The 15,649-nt window shown below is 47.1% G+C and overlaps 1 protein-coding gene across 4 annotated transcripts in view; it reads left to right on the top strand.

Moving 5' to 3' along the window:
• The first annotated feature begins 1,240 nt into the window (after window positions 1–1,240).
• KIFC3 (kinesin family member C3) overlaps window positions 1,241–15,649 on the top strand; it is a 92,905-nt gene continuing 78,496 nt past the window's right edge. For all 4 annotated transcript variants that reach the window (XM_084755268.1, XM_084755264.1, XM_084755267.1 and 1 more), the window contains exon 1: window positions 1,241–1,373. In XM_084755268.1, coding sequence (XP_084611394.1) covers window positions 1,266–1,373 — 108 coding nt within the window. In that variant the 5' untranslated portion in view covers window positions 1,241–1,265. The remainder of the gene's footprint in view (window positions 1,374–15,649) is intronic.

A 15,649-nucleotide genomic window follows, 5' to 3' on the forward strand; every position in this document is an offset into this window, starting at 1 on the left:
CATCACGCCACTCAGGAAGGAGCAGAGCTCAGAAGTGGGAAGTGGGGTTTGCCGTGAAGGAAGCACTTGGCAGCTTTGTGCCCCCTCTCCTGGCCTTGCTGAAGAATTGTCTAAAAAAGAAGGGAGGAGGAGGAAGAGGAAGAGGAAGAGGAGGAGGAAGAGGAAGTGGAGGAGGAAGAGGAGGAGGAGGAGACGGAGAAAAACTGGATAACTTGTTTGGGAAGTTGGGTTTGTTTTGGGATTTTTCAAGACAGGGTTTTTCTGTATAACTCCGGCCTCACAGGACTCCACCAGGAGCCATGCACCACCACTCCCAGGTAGAAAACTAAAAAATTTAAAGTCTAGAGTGGTGACTCACACCCTTGATTCCGGCCAGTACTTGGGAGGCTGGGGCAGAAGGATTACAACGAGTTGGTGGCCAGCCTGGGCTACATAGTGCTAGTCCAGACTTAGCTGCAGTGTGAGACGCTGTCTCATCAAACCAAGATAACAAAGCGGCAGAATTTAAAAGGAGTAACGACGGGGTAGCTTTGGCACCACGGAGAGAATGAAGAACCTGAGACGAGGGCTGTAGAAACTCACCCTCTCTTAAGAAATAAAGCAACGGAGAAGACACAAGTGCAGTCTAGGGTGTCTTGTGACAGAGGCGATTGCAATCAGCATTGGAAGATTGGCCTTGTTTTGATGATGCTGGGAACAGAGCCCAGGGTCTCACCTATACCCGGCAGGTCTCTCTGCCTTCGAACCACATGCCTAGTCTTTTCTTTTTTTTCTTTTTTTTTTTTTTTTCTGTATGGCCTTAACTGTCCTGGACTTTGTAGACTCACAGAAATCTGCCTGCCTCTGCCTCCCTGAGTGCTAGAATTATAAGTATGCGCCACCAAGCCAGGCTTGCAGCAGGATTTTAAAGGGGAGGTTTTTGATTTATTGCCACAAGGTCTATTTGGCCCAAACTGGCCTTGAACTTCCATCTTCCTGCTTTAGCTCCTTGAATGTCAAGCTAGGAAGATTTTGGTGAGATAACACTGTAGACCCAAAACCACAGGGGCTGTTGCAGGCTCAAGACTGCACAAAACAGCACTCTTTGTCGGCTTGGCTGGAGGGCAGCTGATTGTGACAGATAACCAAGGACAGGAGCAGACGCCAGCTGGGAGGGGTGGGGGGAGGGGGGATGGCTGCTGAGCCTTCAGGGAGGTGCTCTGCTTAGGAATTTGTACTTTAGCCTGAAGGCTGTGGGGCAGTCGAGAAGGCAGCTCGCTCAGGGGATGTCCTGGGCTGAGCTGCTGTTTGGGAAGGGGACCCTGGCAGCCTTGTGGAGGTCCAGAGACAAGGCCAGGTCGAAGTTGGAGGCTGGGGGCACGCAGCAGAGTGAGGTGAGGACCAAGTGGGTGTGGGGCAGTGGGGAGGAGAGGGGACGGCTGAGAGAGAGAGAGAGAGAGAGAGAGAGAGAGAGAGAGAGAGAGAGAGAGAGAGAGAGAGGTTTCAGGTAAGACAGGTTTCTCTGCTAGATTTCTGGGGCTTAAGTTACTTATCAAGCAATGAGAGAAAGAGATTTTAATTAAAGGTATGTCTTTTGGAGGCTAAGATTTCAGAAATTGCATTTTCAAGTTAATGTTTTTGTTTGTCCCTGGAAATGCCTTTTAATGGCATTCCAAATGGATGTACACAAAGAGCCCTTAGGTAATATTCCCTCAACTAAAGGGGGCCACTCTAGAACACCCCCCAAGCCCTTCCCCACCCATAGCATTCATTAGAGTTATAGGTAGACCTCCCTAGGGATGGCTGGCAACCTGGCTTCATGGTAGAGGGTGGGTCTGCCGGCCATAGACAGGCCTATGTTCCACTCCTAGCACCATGACTCCCCCAGAATGATGACCTCCTCTTGGGACCTTCATGATGTTCCTCTTCAAGGATACAGTACTATTGTTTTCCTTTCTTTTTTGAGGTCACTGGGGAGGGAACCGAAGGCCTTGTGCCTACTAAGCAGGCATTCGACTACTGGGCTCTTCCTCCCAGACCCTTGTCCTTTTGTTCCTTCCTTCCTTCCTTCCTTCCTTCCTTCCTTCCTTCCTTTCCTTTGAACAGAGTCTCATTATGTAGTCCTCCATAGTCTAGGCCCGCTATGTGCATACACCAGGCTGACCTAGAACTCACAGAGATCCACCTGGCCCTTGAGAATTGGGATTAAGGACATTCTGCCACCATACCCAGCCATAGCGTCTTTATCCAAAGTCAGCTGGCCTCTTCCTCTCCGGCTGTCAGCACTGAGGAGGCTGAGGACACTATTTCTCCTTGGCTCGCTCTCATGCAGAGCAGTCTCAAGTGGCCTTCCCGGTAGGCAACTAGGCTGGCCTTGTGCTGGACAGACAGAAAGACTGGGGTTTGGAGAAACAGGGTGGTCCCAGGTGCCTAGAAGCATTTCCCAGTGCAGACTCCCCTGCTAGCTCTGGGCTAGCTCAAGCATCAAGTTAGTCCATCATCACTCAGAACATCACTTGGCATCTCTAAAAGTTCTGCAAACGGGATCAAAGTGCAATACGTCAGGGGAAGCTGGGGCAAAATGATGACGCTTCACGTGTTCGCAGCACCTGAGAAACCTGTTTGGCTTATGGCTTATACTTTTCTGAAAGGGTTAGTGTTCACTCCTGCTTGTTTGCTTTGTTGTTTTGTCTTGCCTTGTTTGTTTGTTATGGAGCCGGGGCTGGCCTTGAGCTCACCACATAGCCCAATCTGGCTACAGGATTTCCATCCTCCTTCCTTAGCCTCCAGAGTCCTGGGAGTATAGGCATGTGTCAGCAGGCCTCACTGATCATTCCAGTTTTATTTTATTTATTTATTTTGGTTTTTTTGAGACAGGGTTTTTCTGTGTAGCTGTGGCTGTCCTGGACTCATTTTGTAGACCAGGCTGGCCTCGAACTCACAGAGATCCACCTGCCTCTGCCTCCCGAGTGCTGGGATTATAGGCATCATGTACACCTGCAGGCCATAAGAAGGCATCAGATCACATCATAGATGGTTATGAGCCACCATGTGGTTGCTGGGAATTGAACTCAGGACCTCTGGAAGAGCAGACAGTGCTCTTAACCACTGAGCCATCTCTCCAGCCCCTCATTTCCATGTTTAAAGGCTTGCAGTGTACCAGGACAGTGGATCTGGGCTCCTGGGAGCCTCTAGAACCATAACAGGACAGGACCTCAGAGGCAGTTCTGAATCCATGTATGAGTAGGGATGGTGAGAAAGGCCTTCCAAAGGGATGTCCGTATACAGTGCTCTGCCTGCACATACACCTTCAGGCCAGAAGAGGGCAACAGATCTCATTATAGATGGTTGTGAGCCACCATGGGGGCTGCTGGGAATTGAACTCAGAACCCCTGGGAAAGCAGTCGGTTCTCTTAACCTCTGAGCCATCTCTCCAGCCGTATTTGTTCATTTTTCAGACAGGGTTTCTCTCTGAAGCCCTGGCTGTCCTGGTACTTGTGCTATAGACCATGCTGGCCTCAAACTCAGAGATTATCCTGCCTCTGCCCCCTGAGTGCTGGCATTAAAGGCGTGCCAGCACTGCCCCTAAGCCGAGATCTGAAGGGTGAAAGGAGCTGCTGTATATTGGCACAGGCAGACATGAGGAAACCCACTGTGTCTGCTGGATCTGCCCCAGGAAAATCATTTTTCTTTCTTTTTTTTTTTTCTTTTTTTCCTGTCTGCTCATCTCACCACCCAACACTTCAGCTTCCTGAACCTCCAACCATTTCAGCTTTAGGGAAACATTGTTTCAAACCTATGGGACCCTTTGCCCTCCTGGCCTGCAGTTTCCTTGGGAGGACTGGCCCTGGCGGCCAAGGGCATTTGATTTACCGGATTGAGAAACCGCACCTGTACAGTACAGAGGTTAGCAGGAGAGGGGCCGAGGCTCAGTGACAAAGAATATGTAAGCTCGTATCATTCAAGTTAGTTTGGTTTTTCCACCTTTCCATAATTTCCAAGAAAGGGCTAGGAGACTTGTTCATCAGAGCTGAATGTGCTGCCTCATGATTGTGGGCGCGGGCGGCCTGAGGTGTTCGTTCCCCTGGAGCTGGGGTTACAGGTAGTTGCGAGCAGCTCTCTCTCTCTCTCTCAGTGTGGGCGTGGGAAACAAACTCAGGTCCTCTACAAGAGCAGTGATTGTTCTAACCTTTGCACTCTCTCACCAGTGCCCTGTTTTATCTATCTGATGGGGTCACAGGTAATCCAGGCTTCTCTTAAGCTTACGGTGTCATCAAGAGTGACCTTGAGCTCCGGACCTTCCTGTCTCCACCTTCGGAGTGGCGGGATTATGAGTTCACAAGGCCACACTTGGCTGGTGACGCTTTTAAAAAAATGAGACCAATACTTACTATCGTTAGTTATTTTCGTTGCCGGCAGTTGTCTGCCCGTGTGCCTGCCCTTTGTAACTATGGCATAACTTTGGGGTGTAGGAGAATTGTATGAGGGAAATTTCTAAGAGCGGTGTGGAAGGCATAATCATAGGGTCGTGGGAGCTCAGCGGGAGTGGATGAGACCCCTGGGGAGAGTCTGAGAGCGGAATGCAAACAACCATAATTAGTATTTTATTAAGTGACACTTTTTTTTTCTTTTTTAACTTTGTGTGCTTTTTGTGTGTGAGGGAGGCCGGTGCTGGGACCGACTACAGAAGGCAGGGCCTCAGTGTGCTGGAAAATGATCTAGGATGAATCCCTCTACCCCCTCCCTCCTCTTAATTCTAAATTAAAAGTCATTCATGGCACTTCAATAGCTTTAGCTGTGTTTTTGGGAGAGGGAGGGAAGGTATGCAACACAACTTGAGTTTGGAAGAGGAAGCAGAAGAAAACACTCAAGCAAAGAGGATACATCAGTCCAGTGTTTATTTGGGGTCTGAGGAAAACAGTTTTCTGGTAACATTTCTGGAAAGGTTTGGCTTCAGACACTTCTAAATTTCACAGGAAGGAAGGAAGGACTCACCTGGGAAAAGCACAGTTTATGTGTTCTTTTTTTCTTTCTTTCTTTTTTCTTTTTTTGAGACAAGATATCTCTACCTAGTCCTGGCTGTCAGGGGTGTATATAGATACAACTGACCTGTAACTCACAGAGATCTCTGCCTGCCTCTGACTCCTGGGTGCTAGGATTAAAGGCGTGCAACATCATGTCCAGACTCCTCTATTTTTCTGAGTATGAAAAAAAGATTTTAATATCTTCTTTAAATACCTGATTAAGGATTGGAATCTTAGCTGGGCGGTGGTAGTGCACACCTTTAATCCCAGCACTTGGGAGGCAGAGGCAGGAGGATGACTGTGAGGGTTTCTCTGTGTAGCCTTGGCTGTCCTGGACTCCCTTTGTAGACCAGGCTGGCCTCGAACTCACAGTGATCCACCTGCCTCTGCCTCCCGGTGTTTCCTGATCTTTGTTTTGTTGGGTTTTTGAGATAGAATCTTATTATGTAGCACAGGCTAGTCTTTTGGCTTTGTTTTGTTTTGATTTGTTTTCCAGACAAGGGTTCTCTGTGTAACAGCCCTGGCAGTCCTGGAACTCACTCTTTAGACCACACCCTGACACACAGGCTGGTCTGAAACTTGTAGCACTTCTCCTGCCTCCCAAGTGCTGAGGTTATAAGCAGGTGCCCAGGCACCCCTATACCCAGCGTGCGTGCACACACACACACACACACACACACACACACACACACACACACACACACAGGACTTTGCTAGGTAGCCCAAACTTGCCTTAAAATTTTATATTCTTCTGCTTCTACCTCTTGAGCTCTGGGAATACAGGCATGTGCCCCCCTGCCTGATGTAGATTAGCTTTTGAACTGTGGCTCTTATTTGTTTTATGATAAGCAATTTAATGCCATAAGCCTCCCCTGAGCACTATGTATTTCCATCTTTGTTTGCATGTTATCTATTTACACTAAGACTCCCACTTTAGGAATATGCTGCTGCCAAGTGTGGTGCCACATGCCTATAAAAGTCTGACCTTCGGGAGGCAGAGGCAGGAGGATTGCCACAGTTTGAAAAGCCAGTCTACATAGTTAGTTCTGGGCCACCCAGGGCTATAAAGGAAGACCCAGTTTTGTTTTGTTTTCTATTGGCTTCACTTTCAATTTCTTTTGGGGAAACAATTTTATGTCATTTTAAGCCTTTTTAAGTAGCCAGGAGAGATGGCTTATCCATTAAAGGCTCAGCTTACAACCAAAAAGATGAGTTCCTTCTAAGTATGTTGGGATTTGTTTTATGGCCTACAGCATGGTCTAACAACTGTGTATTTTGTTTTTATTAGATGAAAGATTCTATAAAAAAAAATGAATGGGATCCATTCAGTTACTGGGATGACTCAACTTCGTGTGTATTTTTTGCCTGCTTATAGCATCAATCGCTGAGGGAGGTGTATCGAAGTCTCTAACTTTGACCGTGTGTCCCCATTTCTTCTGTAGCTTCTACAGATTCTGCTTCCTATGTCTGAAGCTATTGTTGTTAGGCACACATGTTTAGGATGGCTCTGTTTTCTTGGCGAAATAATTCCTAGATCCAGGACCAGGTGCTCGTAAAGACCGGTGCTTAAGAGGTGGGTGTCGGGGATAAAGAACGTATAACAGTAGACGGTGAAGGCTTAATTCAGCGAGCAAAGAACGGAGAAGAGAGATCTTTGCTCCTGAATCAGCTTCTCCAGCTGGTCATGGTAGCAAATGCCCACAAGCTCATCTGCCAAGATCCTAAAGCAGGGAAGTCACAAGTTCAAGGCCAGCCTAAACTACCTGTGAGTTCTAGATCAGCCTGATCTACATAGTGGGGCGGGGGTGGGGGCAGGGTAGAAGGGCACCAGGGAGGGAAAGGCTGTCTCAAAAAATCACAAAACAAGACAATAAAGAAATTAATGAAATTGGCTTCCTTGCCCAATTTAGGTAGGAATAATGAGGGAGAAATGGCCAGTAAAGGGGGGCAGGCATGATGAATTCATGTCACTTCTGTGACTAGGTGAGGCTCTTCTAGGAGCTCAGGAGCCACCTTGTTTTCACTGCCTTCTTGGTCTGGTGTTTCCAGTCATGAAGGCTGTAGATGTCATTAGCCTGGAAGGCTGGGCGAGGGACAGACTAGGCAAGTCTAGGTCAAGTTAGCCCTGGTTTATAGTTTTGGGCAAAACATTTCTCAAATGTTTAACATGCTTACAATGTAGAACTCAGTCAAATTTCACCTGAGGCTTAAGGCAAGAGATGAGCCATACACGGACAGATGAGAGGCCGCCCTTTCATCCATCCTAATTACCTGTCCGCCATCTGCAGGCCCAAAAGGTGTCTCTGGCAACCAAGGCCACAACCCACACAGCAGAGTTGTGGTCTACCCAGAAGGCATTGGGACTAACAGTATACTTCCTAGTCACATGACCTCCAAAAATCAGTGGGCTTTAGTCCAGCTGGGAGCTAGTCATGCTTGCTTGGGTGTCCCAAGAGGGTCTTCGTTCATTCTTTATGAAGGAGCTGGTCTTGCTGGGACAGGATGCTTGGCCTCCGGGCTGATTCGGAAGGCTTGCCGAGGGCAGCTCATGGGGCGAGGCTTTATTCTTGGTGACAAACTGACACTTTTATCATTATGTAATGTCCTTTATCCCTGGTCATTTTCTTGCTCTGGTATTTACTTTATCTGATATTAATATAGGCACTCTGGCCTTATATCTGCATGGTATGAGGTTTTCCACCTTTGTATATAATATTATATGTGAAGTACTTCCGGGACGGGCGGGGGGGGGGGGGGAGGGGAGCTTCTTAGAAATCAGAACTTAAAAGCTGGCTGTAATGGTTTATGACTTGGATCCCAGTGCTTGAGAGGTTTAAGCAGGACTATTGGCATGAGTTTGGGGCTAGCCTTGGCTACAGATTGAGACTGTCTCAAAAAAAAACAAAAACAAAACAAGAGCTGGATATAGTAGCATAATCCTGTAATCATAATACTTGGGTAGGTGGGGATTGGCATGGGGATGAGGCTAGCCTGGGCTATGGCATGAAATTCTGTCTCAAAAAACAATCAAACTAAACAAAAATCTCAATTTAAAGTTGGCACTGTGTGCCACCATGCCTACCTACCCTGCTGTCTATTGCTTTGCTTTGCTTTTTGAAACAGCTTCACTGTGTAGCCTCGGCTACCTTGGACCTTACTGTGTAGCCCAGGCTGGCCTTAAATTCATGATAATCCTCCTGCCTCAAACTTTTGAGTTTTTCCTGTCTTCCCTCCCCCCACAGCTCCCCCTGCCCCCCCCCCCCCACCAAGACAGGGTTTCTCTGTGTATCCTTGGCTGTCCTGGACTGGCTTTGTAGACCAGGCTGGCCTCAAACTCACAGAGATCCACCTGCCTCTGCCTCCCAAGTGCTAGGATTAAAGGTGAGCGCCACCACTGCCCGGTGTTTTTCCTGGTTTTTAAATTTTTTTTTTTATGGTGCTAATCAAACCCAGGACTGTGTGCATGCTTGACAAGTTCTGTGTCAATGAGCTAGGTTCCAGTCCAAAATGCATTTTTGTTGGTGTGTGTTTGGTTTTGTTTTTCAAGTCAGGCCTGGCTGTTCTAGAAATTGCTCTATAGACCAGGCTGGCCTCAAATTCAGAGATCCACCTGCCTCTGCCTCCTAAGTGCTAGAATTAAAGGTATACTAAAGGGTCACAGCATTAGGAAGGTTAAGAGCCATTATAATAAGGGCTTTATAAGATAATTAAATTGGTTATACATGTGCGCATGCACGGACACACACACACACACACAGAGCAGTTTATCTCAAAGGATAAGTTTTATTATCATTACTTAGAAGGCAATTTATCTTCACTCAACTAGGCTATACAAGAACAAACAAAAGAAATAAAAGACCAGGCATGACAGCTCATGCCTTTAATCCTAGCGCTCAGGAGGCAAACACAGTGGATTCCTATGACAGCATGGCCCTGTCAATCACAGTCAACCAGTAAAAACAAACTGGTCGACAGAAATAAGTTCAGTAAAGTAGAATCTGGGTTTGATTGTGTTTCCTTTTTAAAAAGAAATATTTATTTTTTGTGTGTATGAGTGTTTTGTGTGCATATACATCTGTAGACCACAGTGCATTCCTGGCACTGGCAGAGGCCAGAAGAAGGCACTGGGTCTCCTGGAATTAGAGTTACAGGCAGTTGTGAACTGCCATGTGGGTGCCCAGGTCCTCTAGAAGAGCAGCCAGTGCTTTCAACCGCTGGGCCATCTCTCCTGCTCCCACTCACACCTTTTGCTTTTAAGTAGTTTTACTCTGTAGCCCTGGCTGGCCAGAAACTAGCTGTGTAGACTTCGTGGCTCTGAACTTACAACAGCCTCTATCTGGCTCTCAGGCCCTGGGTGCAGAGGTGAGCACCACCACGCCCAGCTGCATTGCTATTTACAACTTACCCTTTTGGACTGAGGTAGCCATGTATCTCAAACTGTTATGGCAGGCCCCTAGGATTGGTAAATAGCCACACTGCCTTCCTTATTGGTTGCTGTAACAAAAATACCTGACAAGAAGGCAAATGAAAAGAGGAAAGGTTTTGGCTCACGGTTTCAGGGTTCAGACCATCAGAGCAGGGAAAGCCACAGTTTCCGAAGCTGCCCGCTCCCAGCTCGGCAGGTGCATGCTGGCGCTCAGTCTGCTTTCTTCTTTTCTCCTATCTATGCATACGAGGCCCGCAGACCTCAGCCCATTCATTGGATGCTGCCACCACATTCAGGATAGATCCTGTCTTTTCACTTAAGCTTCCCTGGCAACATCCCTACAGCCAAACCCAGAACAGTACCTCAGTGCTGGTGTTTTGTTTTGTTTTGTTTACTCAAACTGACACTTGAAATGATTGTCACCAATCTCCCTGGAAAGGCTTGTGAGCCCTCAAGTCAGGAGAATGGAACTGCAGGTCTAAGCGCTGGTGTGCTTTGCCAGTGTTAATCCCTGTGTTCTCTGATCACTCCGCTGATAGAAGACACAGAAAAAGTATGTTCTATATGATGGGAAAAGGAAGACTCTTCTTAGATTCTAGAATTAATGTTTAAGGGGGTAACAGAAAAATCATCACAGAAATATATACGTGTATATATACACACACACACACATAATATACAGCTGTTGTTTGTTTGTTTTTGACACAGGGTAACATACAGCCCAGGCTGGCCTTGAACTCTCAGTCCTTCTGCCTCAGCCTCCTGAGTGCTGGGATTGCAAGTGTGTGCCATCACATCCAGCCCATGCCTGACACTCTAGCAGCTTAGGAAAATTCCTCAGCCCTTGGCTGTAGCCATGCCACGGGCTGATTTCTCTGCTGCTGCTTTTGTTGTTACCCCTCAGCCCACGCTACTAAGACTAGGCGCGAGAGAGGACTGACTGAAGGACTTTTGTTGGTCCCGATGTTGCAAACACCAGAGGAGACAGCACAGGATGGTATCTGTCTCCCAGCCAGCGCACCGAGTGAGCCCGAGCAGCCTGCTCATATGCCATGAGAGGGTGCTCGTGCTAACAGCAATACGTTTCACTTGCAGATGAAGGTCTGCGATGGCACCTGTCACTGTGTTGTCCCTAGCATCAGTCACAGCGGTGGCTTTACTAGACCACTAGTGGAAGTGCTGTCTCTCAGGGCGAGGTGAAGATGTTTATAAATCATCCAGAGTTTTACTAAGGCTCCAACAGCAAAATGTTGGCACCCTATTGTTTCAGACAGTGCAGGCTGGGACTGCATCTCCAGGAGGGGGCAATCAGCTAGGGCTGAGCAGTCTTCTCAGAATTCATGACAAGCTGATACTGACAGAAGGACAATACAGTGGTTCTCAACCTGTGGGTTGCGACTCCTTTTTTGGGGGATGTGGGGGTGTCAATCGACCCTTTCACAGGGGTTGCATATCACGTATCCTGCATATTTACATTCTGATTCATAACAGTAGCAAAATTACAGTTATGAAGTAGCAATGAAGATAATTTTATGATTGGGGGGTCACCATGAGGTATTAAAGGGGTCGCAGCATCAGGAAGGCCGAGAACCACTCGGGTAATAGCTGGATTCTGAAGAGTGCAGCGGCTGCCAGTTAGGGAGCCAGATTGCCCCAACTCCCAGATATTTTGATGCTTGCAGTAGGAGCTTAAGGAGCCTATTAACACTAATCATGCTCTTAACGGCAATTTACCAACATTTAACGCCTGCCCCAGGCAGAGGAGGGTTCCCCACCCCCCACGAGTCTCCCTTGCCCATGCCAAAAGTGGGCTCTGCACTCCAGCTCCATAAGACACCCTGAAGGCTCACTGTGTGGTCCTTCCCTCAAGTAAACCAGGCCCTGTTCTTCCCAGCTTCCCAGCTTCATACTAAAGAAAACCTTGAGTAAATGAGGATGCTACTAGACAGTGCGTTCTCATCTGGGCAAAATGAGCTGAGAACTGTAGCAGACTCCCTGGGTGCACGGGAATTTTCAGGCATTAGACATTTAAAAAAAAAAAAAAAAAAAAAAAAAAAAAAAAAAGAACTCCTTAGGGGAACATTGGCTTCCAGTTTTTAGTAAACAGTAAAGATGGCGCAAACATAATCACCTCAGAGCACTTTAAAATTGTTTTGTAAAGGACTCTACTGGACTTGATCTAAGAGCGGATGTGCTATCAGGCCTGGAGGTTGGTTTTTCTGTTTTGTTTTTTAAAATATATTTATTATGTATACAGTGCTCTGCTTGCATGTATGTCTATGTGCCAGAAGAGGGCACCAGATTTCATTACAGATGGCTGTGAGCCACCACTGATTGCTGGGAATTGAACTCAGGACCTTTGGAAGAGCAGCCAGTTGCTCTTAACCTCAGCCATCTCTCCAAACTGCCTGGAGGTTGTTAATCCCGCAGATTTGAGGAGAAAGAGCACGGACCCAAATCATGGCCAAAATAACTAGAGCAAGGAGTTAATTAAAGCAAGTTTTTTGTTTGTGTAAAATCGGGGTTCAAGAGATCAGCATCGGACACAGGGAATATAAGGGCTTTTGTAGTCTAGGAGTAGGGGGTTTCCTAGTGGGGGATTTGTCAGGCAAGTAGGTGGCGTTACAGAAGCAGAACATAAGCATAACAAGTTGGTCTAACAGCTGGAATCAAAGACATGGTTGCAAGGCAGTCATAACAAGGTGGTCATAACAACAGGTGGTCATGATAACCTTTTAAGACAAAGGCATGGTTGGCATTTCCTGGAACAGGCAGTACAGAACCATTTGTAGTTAAGGTTACAGGTGGGGCACATAGCCTGGTCCTTGAGAAACAGAGACTTAATCATAAACAGGGATGACTCTCGTTTATCTTTACTATAAGATAGCTTTTAAGACTAAAACGGAGACAAGCTGATTGGTGAAGGTGAGGCTCAGCAGTAGAGCCTGCACTTAGCTATGATCCCATGCCCCCAAACACAAACAAACAGGAACCCAACTAAATCATGTATGGAAGTGTCCTCCAGTCATTGCCGCATCAGAAATAAGTTTGGGGTCACAAAGAAAGAGACCACCAGTCCAACTGAAGTGTCTGGATGAGGTGGACTTTATCCTTCATCAAGAGCATGGGCTCTGGCCAATCTAGGTGGCACACACCTGTAACCCCAGGGCTTGGGGAGGCAGAGGCAGATGGATGCCTGTGAGTTTGAGGCCACAGAGAAACCCTGTCTCTGGGTAGGGAGAGAGTGGGTGGGGCTCAGAAGAGCAAACACACTGAGACAGGAAATGCTCTTGGTTTTGACTGTGTCTTTTCCACATTGCCTGAGGTCCAACGCCCCAGTCTTATTGGCACACAGGAAATGATGGAAGAAGCAGGAGGTTACTGCTCCAGGCCATCATATTCCCAGAGCAGTGGGCCTCTGTAAACAGACGTTTTCCTGGGAGGGGGCATTGGAATGTTTGTATAAAGCTGGGGATAGTGGCGCACACCTTTAATCCCAGCACTCCAGAGGCAGAGGCAGAGGCAGGTGGGTCTCTGTGAGTTCAAGGCTAGCTTGATCTACATATGTGAGTTCAGGACAGCCAATGCTACACAGAGAAACACCGCCTCCAAAAAAGAAAAAGAAAAGGAAAATGTTTGCATAAAAATTCTACTAGGAAGCCGGGCGGTGGTGGTGCATGCCTTTAATCCCAGTACTTGGGAGGCAGAGGCAGGTGGGTCACTGTGAGTTTGAGGCTAGCCTGGTCTACAAAGTGAGTCCAGGACAGCCAAGGCTACACAGAGAAACTTTGTTTCAAAAAACAAAACAAAATCCTACTAGATGAAGGACATAAAATTATTTTAATTCCTTGTCCTAAACACAGCTTTATAGTGTTTGATGGGAAACACTATAGGTTGATATGGGATTTAACAGCCATAACAGGAGAAGAGATATTTTGTGAGTTTTTTTTCCTTTTTGAGACAGGGTTTCTCTGTGTAGCCTTACCTATCCTAGACTTGATTTGTAGACCAGGCTGGCCTCAAACTCACAGTGATCCATGAGCTTCTGCCTCCCAAGTGCTGGGATTAAAGGTGTGCGCCACCACACCCAGCGAGAAGAGATATTTTGAAGAAAGATGTTCATCCCCAAAGAAGAAAAACTTTCCCAGGAATTCCACTGGATGGAAGGGAGGGTTGCAGCCTCCAGCCAATCAGAGGAGGAACTGACAAGAGTGTGGGCTTCCTGAGAGTCCCACTTCATTCTTCTTACAATAGCCAAGATATGGAGTTTGGGTGGATTTCAAAGCTTTTGTCTTCAGAGGATTGTAAAGGAACAGAAATGAGATTCCAGTGGGTTCGTGGGGGGCACCTGATAAGACCTCAGGTAATGAGTCTAGATCACCATGGGAGTCATCTTTCTGTGAGCTAAGTTAACAGTCTTGTTTGAGGTTCCCAGAAAACAACCTGGGAAAGAGATGAGGTCACATCCAGCCCAACCTAAGCCTGGCTCCTTTTGACATTGGAAAGCAGCCTCCTTCGGTGGTGAATGTGGCTCCTTGAATTGAAGCATTCTTCTCAGCTGGTGAGAGGCTTCAGCCAGACTCCACTGTGAGGAGCTCTTCTCTCCTCCTTGGGGCCCCATATCTTTTTTTTTTTTTAATTCCTACCTTAGGGGCTGGAGAGATGGCTCAGAGGTTAAGAGCTCTTCCAGAGGTCCTGAGTTCAATTCCAGGCAACCATATGGTGGCTCACAACCATCTGTAAAGTTATTTGATGCCCTCATCTAGGCTGCATGTGCACATGCAGACAGAGTATTGTATACAAAATAATAAATAAATAAATAAATAAATAAATAATCTTTTTAAAAATTCCTGCCTCAGTAGAGCAGGTACTTACTTAGCATACATTAAGGCAGAATGGAAAGGGCAGGGGGAGGTTGGTGGACTTGAAAAGGCCCTCACTCAAGCACCTGATCGAAGCCTTTGCCAGCAATAGGTCAGAACTCTAGCACAATTAAGCACAGCTTAAGGCCTTTCTTCCCTCTTAGCCATGAGCCTCCCCAAGAACTCCATTTACAGGGAAAAGACATTACCAAACCTGTGTGCAACTTTTGTAGCCTCTGACTGTAATTCCCTCCAGGGCCTCTCTGGGACCACATCAAGTACCTCTCTCATTAAGAGAGAGAGAGAGAGAGAGGACACCCCCCCACCCCGCCGGTGAAATTTCTTTTTTCTTTTTTGGTTTTTTGAGACAGGGTTTCTCTGTGTAGCCTTGCCTGTCCTGGACTCGCTTTGTAGACCAGGCTGGCCTCGAACTCAGAGATCCTCCTGCCTTTGCCTTCCAAGAATTAAAGATGTGCACCACCACCGCCCGGCTGCGAAATTTCTTTTAGTCAAATTTGATTTATTGATTTATTGGAGTGGGAAAGCCTGGAACTTGCTATGTAGACCCGGCTGGCCTTGAACTCACAGAAATCCACCCACCTCTGTCTCCCTGATATTAAAAGTGTACACTACAATAGCCATCTAGCAATAAATATTTAAACACAAAATAGTAAAACCCTCCAACTCTGATAAACTAACTGGTCAGTCCTGAAAGTCTCAGTGTTGAAGTCAGACTCTGACAAAGTCCTTAAGTGGTCTCCAGGCTAGTGAGGGTGGTGGCAGTGTGGAAATGTCCCATCACTGTTGTCAGCATGAGGCCTTAGGCTTGCACATAAGGCTAGGTCTTTCTTCCTCTCATCAGCACTTATGTCACGTATGTGTAAAGTCACTTCTGACTCCCTTCCCCAAGGGCGACAGGAAATCGTGCGGTCCTACCTGTGTATGTTTGACACACAGACTCGGTTGGGAACCTCTGGTCTCTTTCTACTTATGAAAACATTACTGATGTTTAAAAGAGATCGTTCAAAATATAGTCCTTGGTAATCAAATCCTCCTCGTTGTCTTGAACCTCATAAAGGAAGCCTCAAAGAAAATTCCGGGTTCCTTGAGTACCCTCACTCATGCGGCCTGCTGTCGCCCTTGACGGTGTATCCCTCTGGGATTCCTCTGCTGTGCCTAAATTGTCTTGTTATTCTGGCAAATCTGAGTGAGCCCTTGTTTTCAGCTCTTCGAGTAAGAGGCCGGGAACCCGAAACATCAGACCGCATAGCTGATAAGCTGTAGGAGTTCAAGGCTATACTCACATCCGCGGTTGGTGGCACGCCCCCAGCTGCCAAGCTTTCTGACTGACAGGCTGT

The sequence above is a fragment of the Acomys minous genome (genome assembly GCF_964271855.1).
Source record: "Acomys minous genome assembly, chromosome: 14".
Lineage (NCBI taxonomy): Eukaryota > Metazoa > Chordata > Mammalia > Rodentia > Muridae > Acomys > Acomys minous.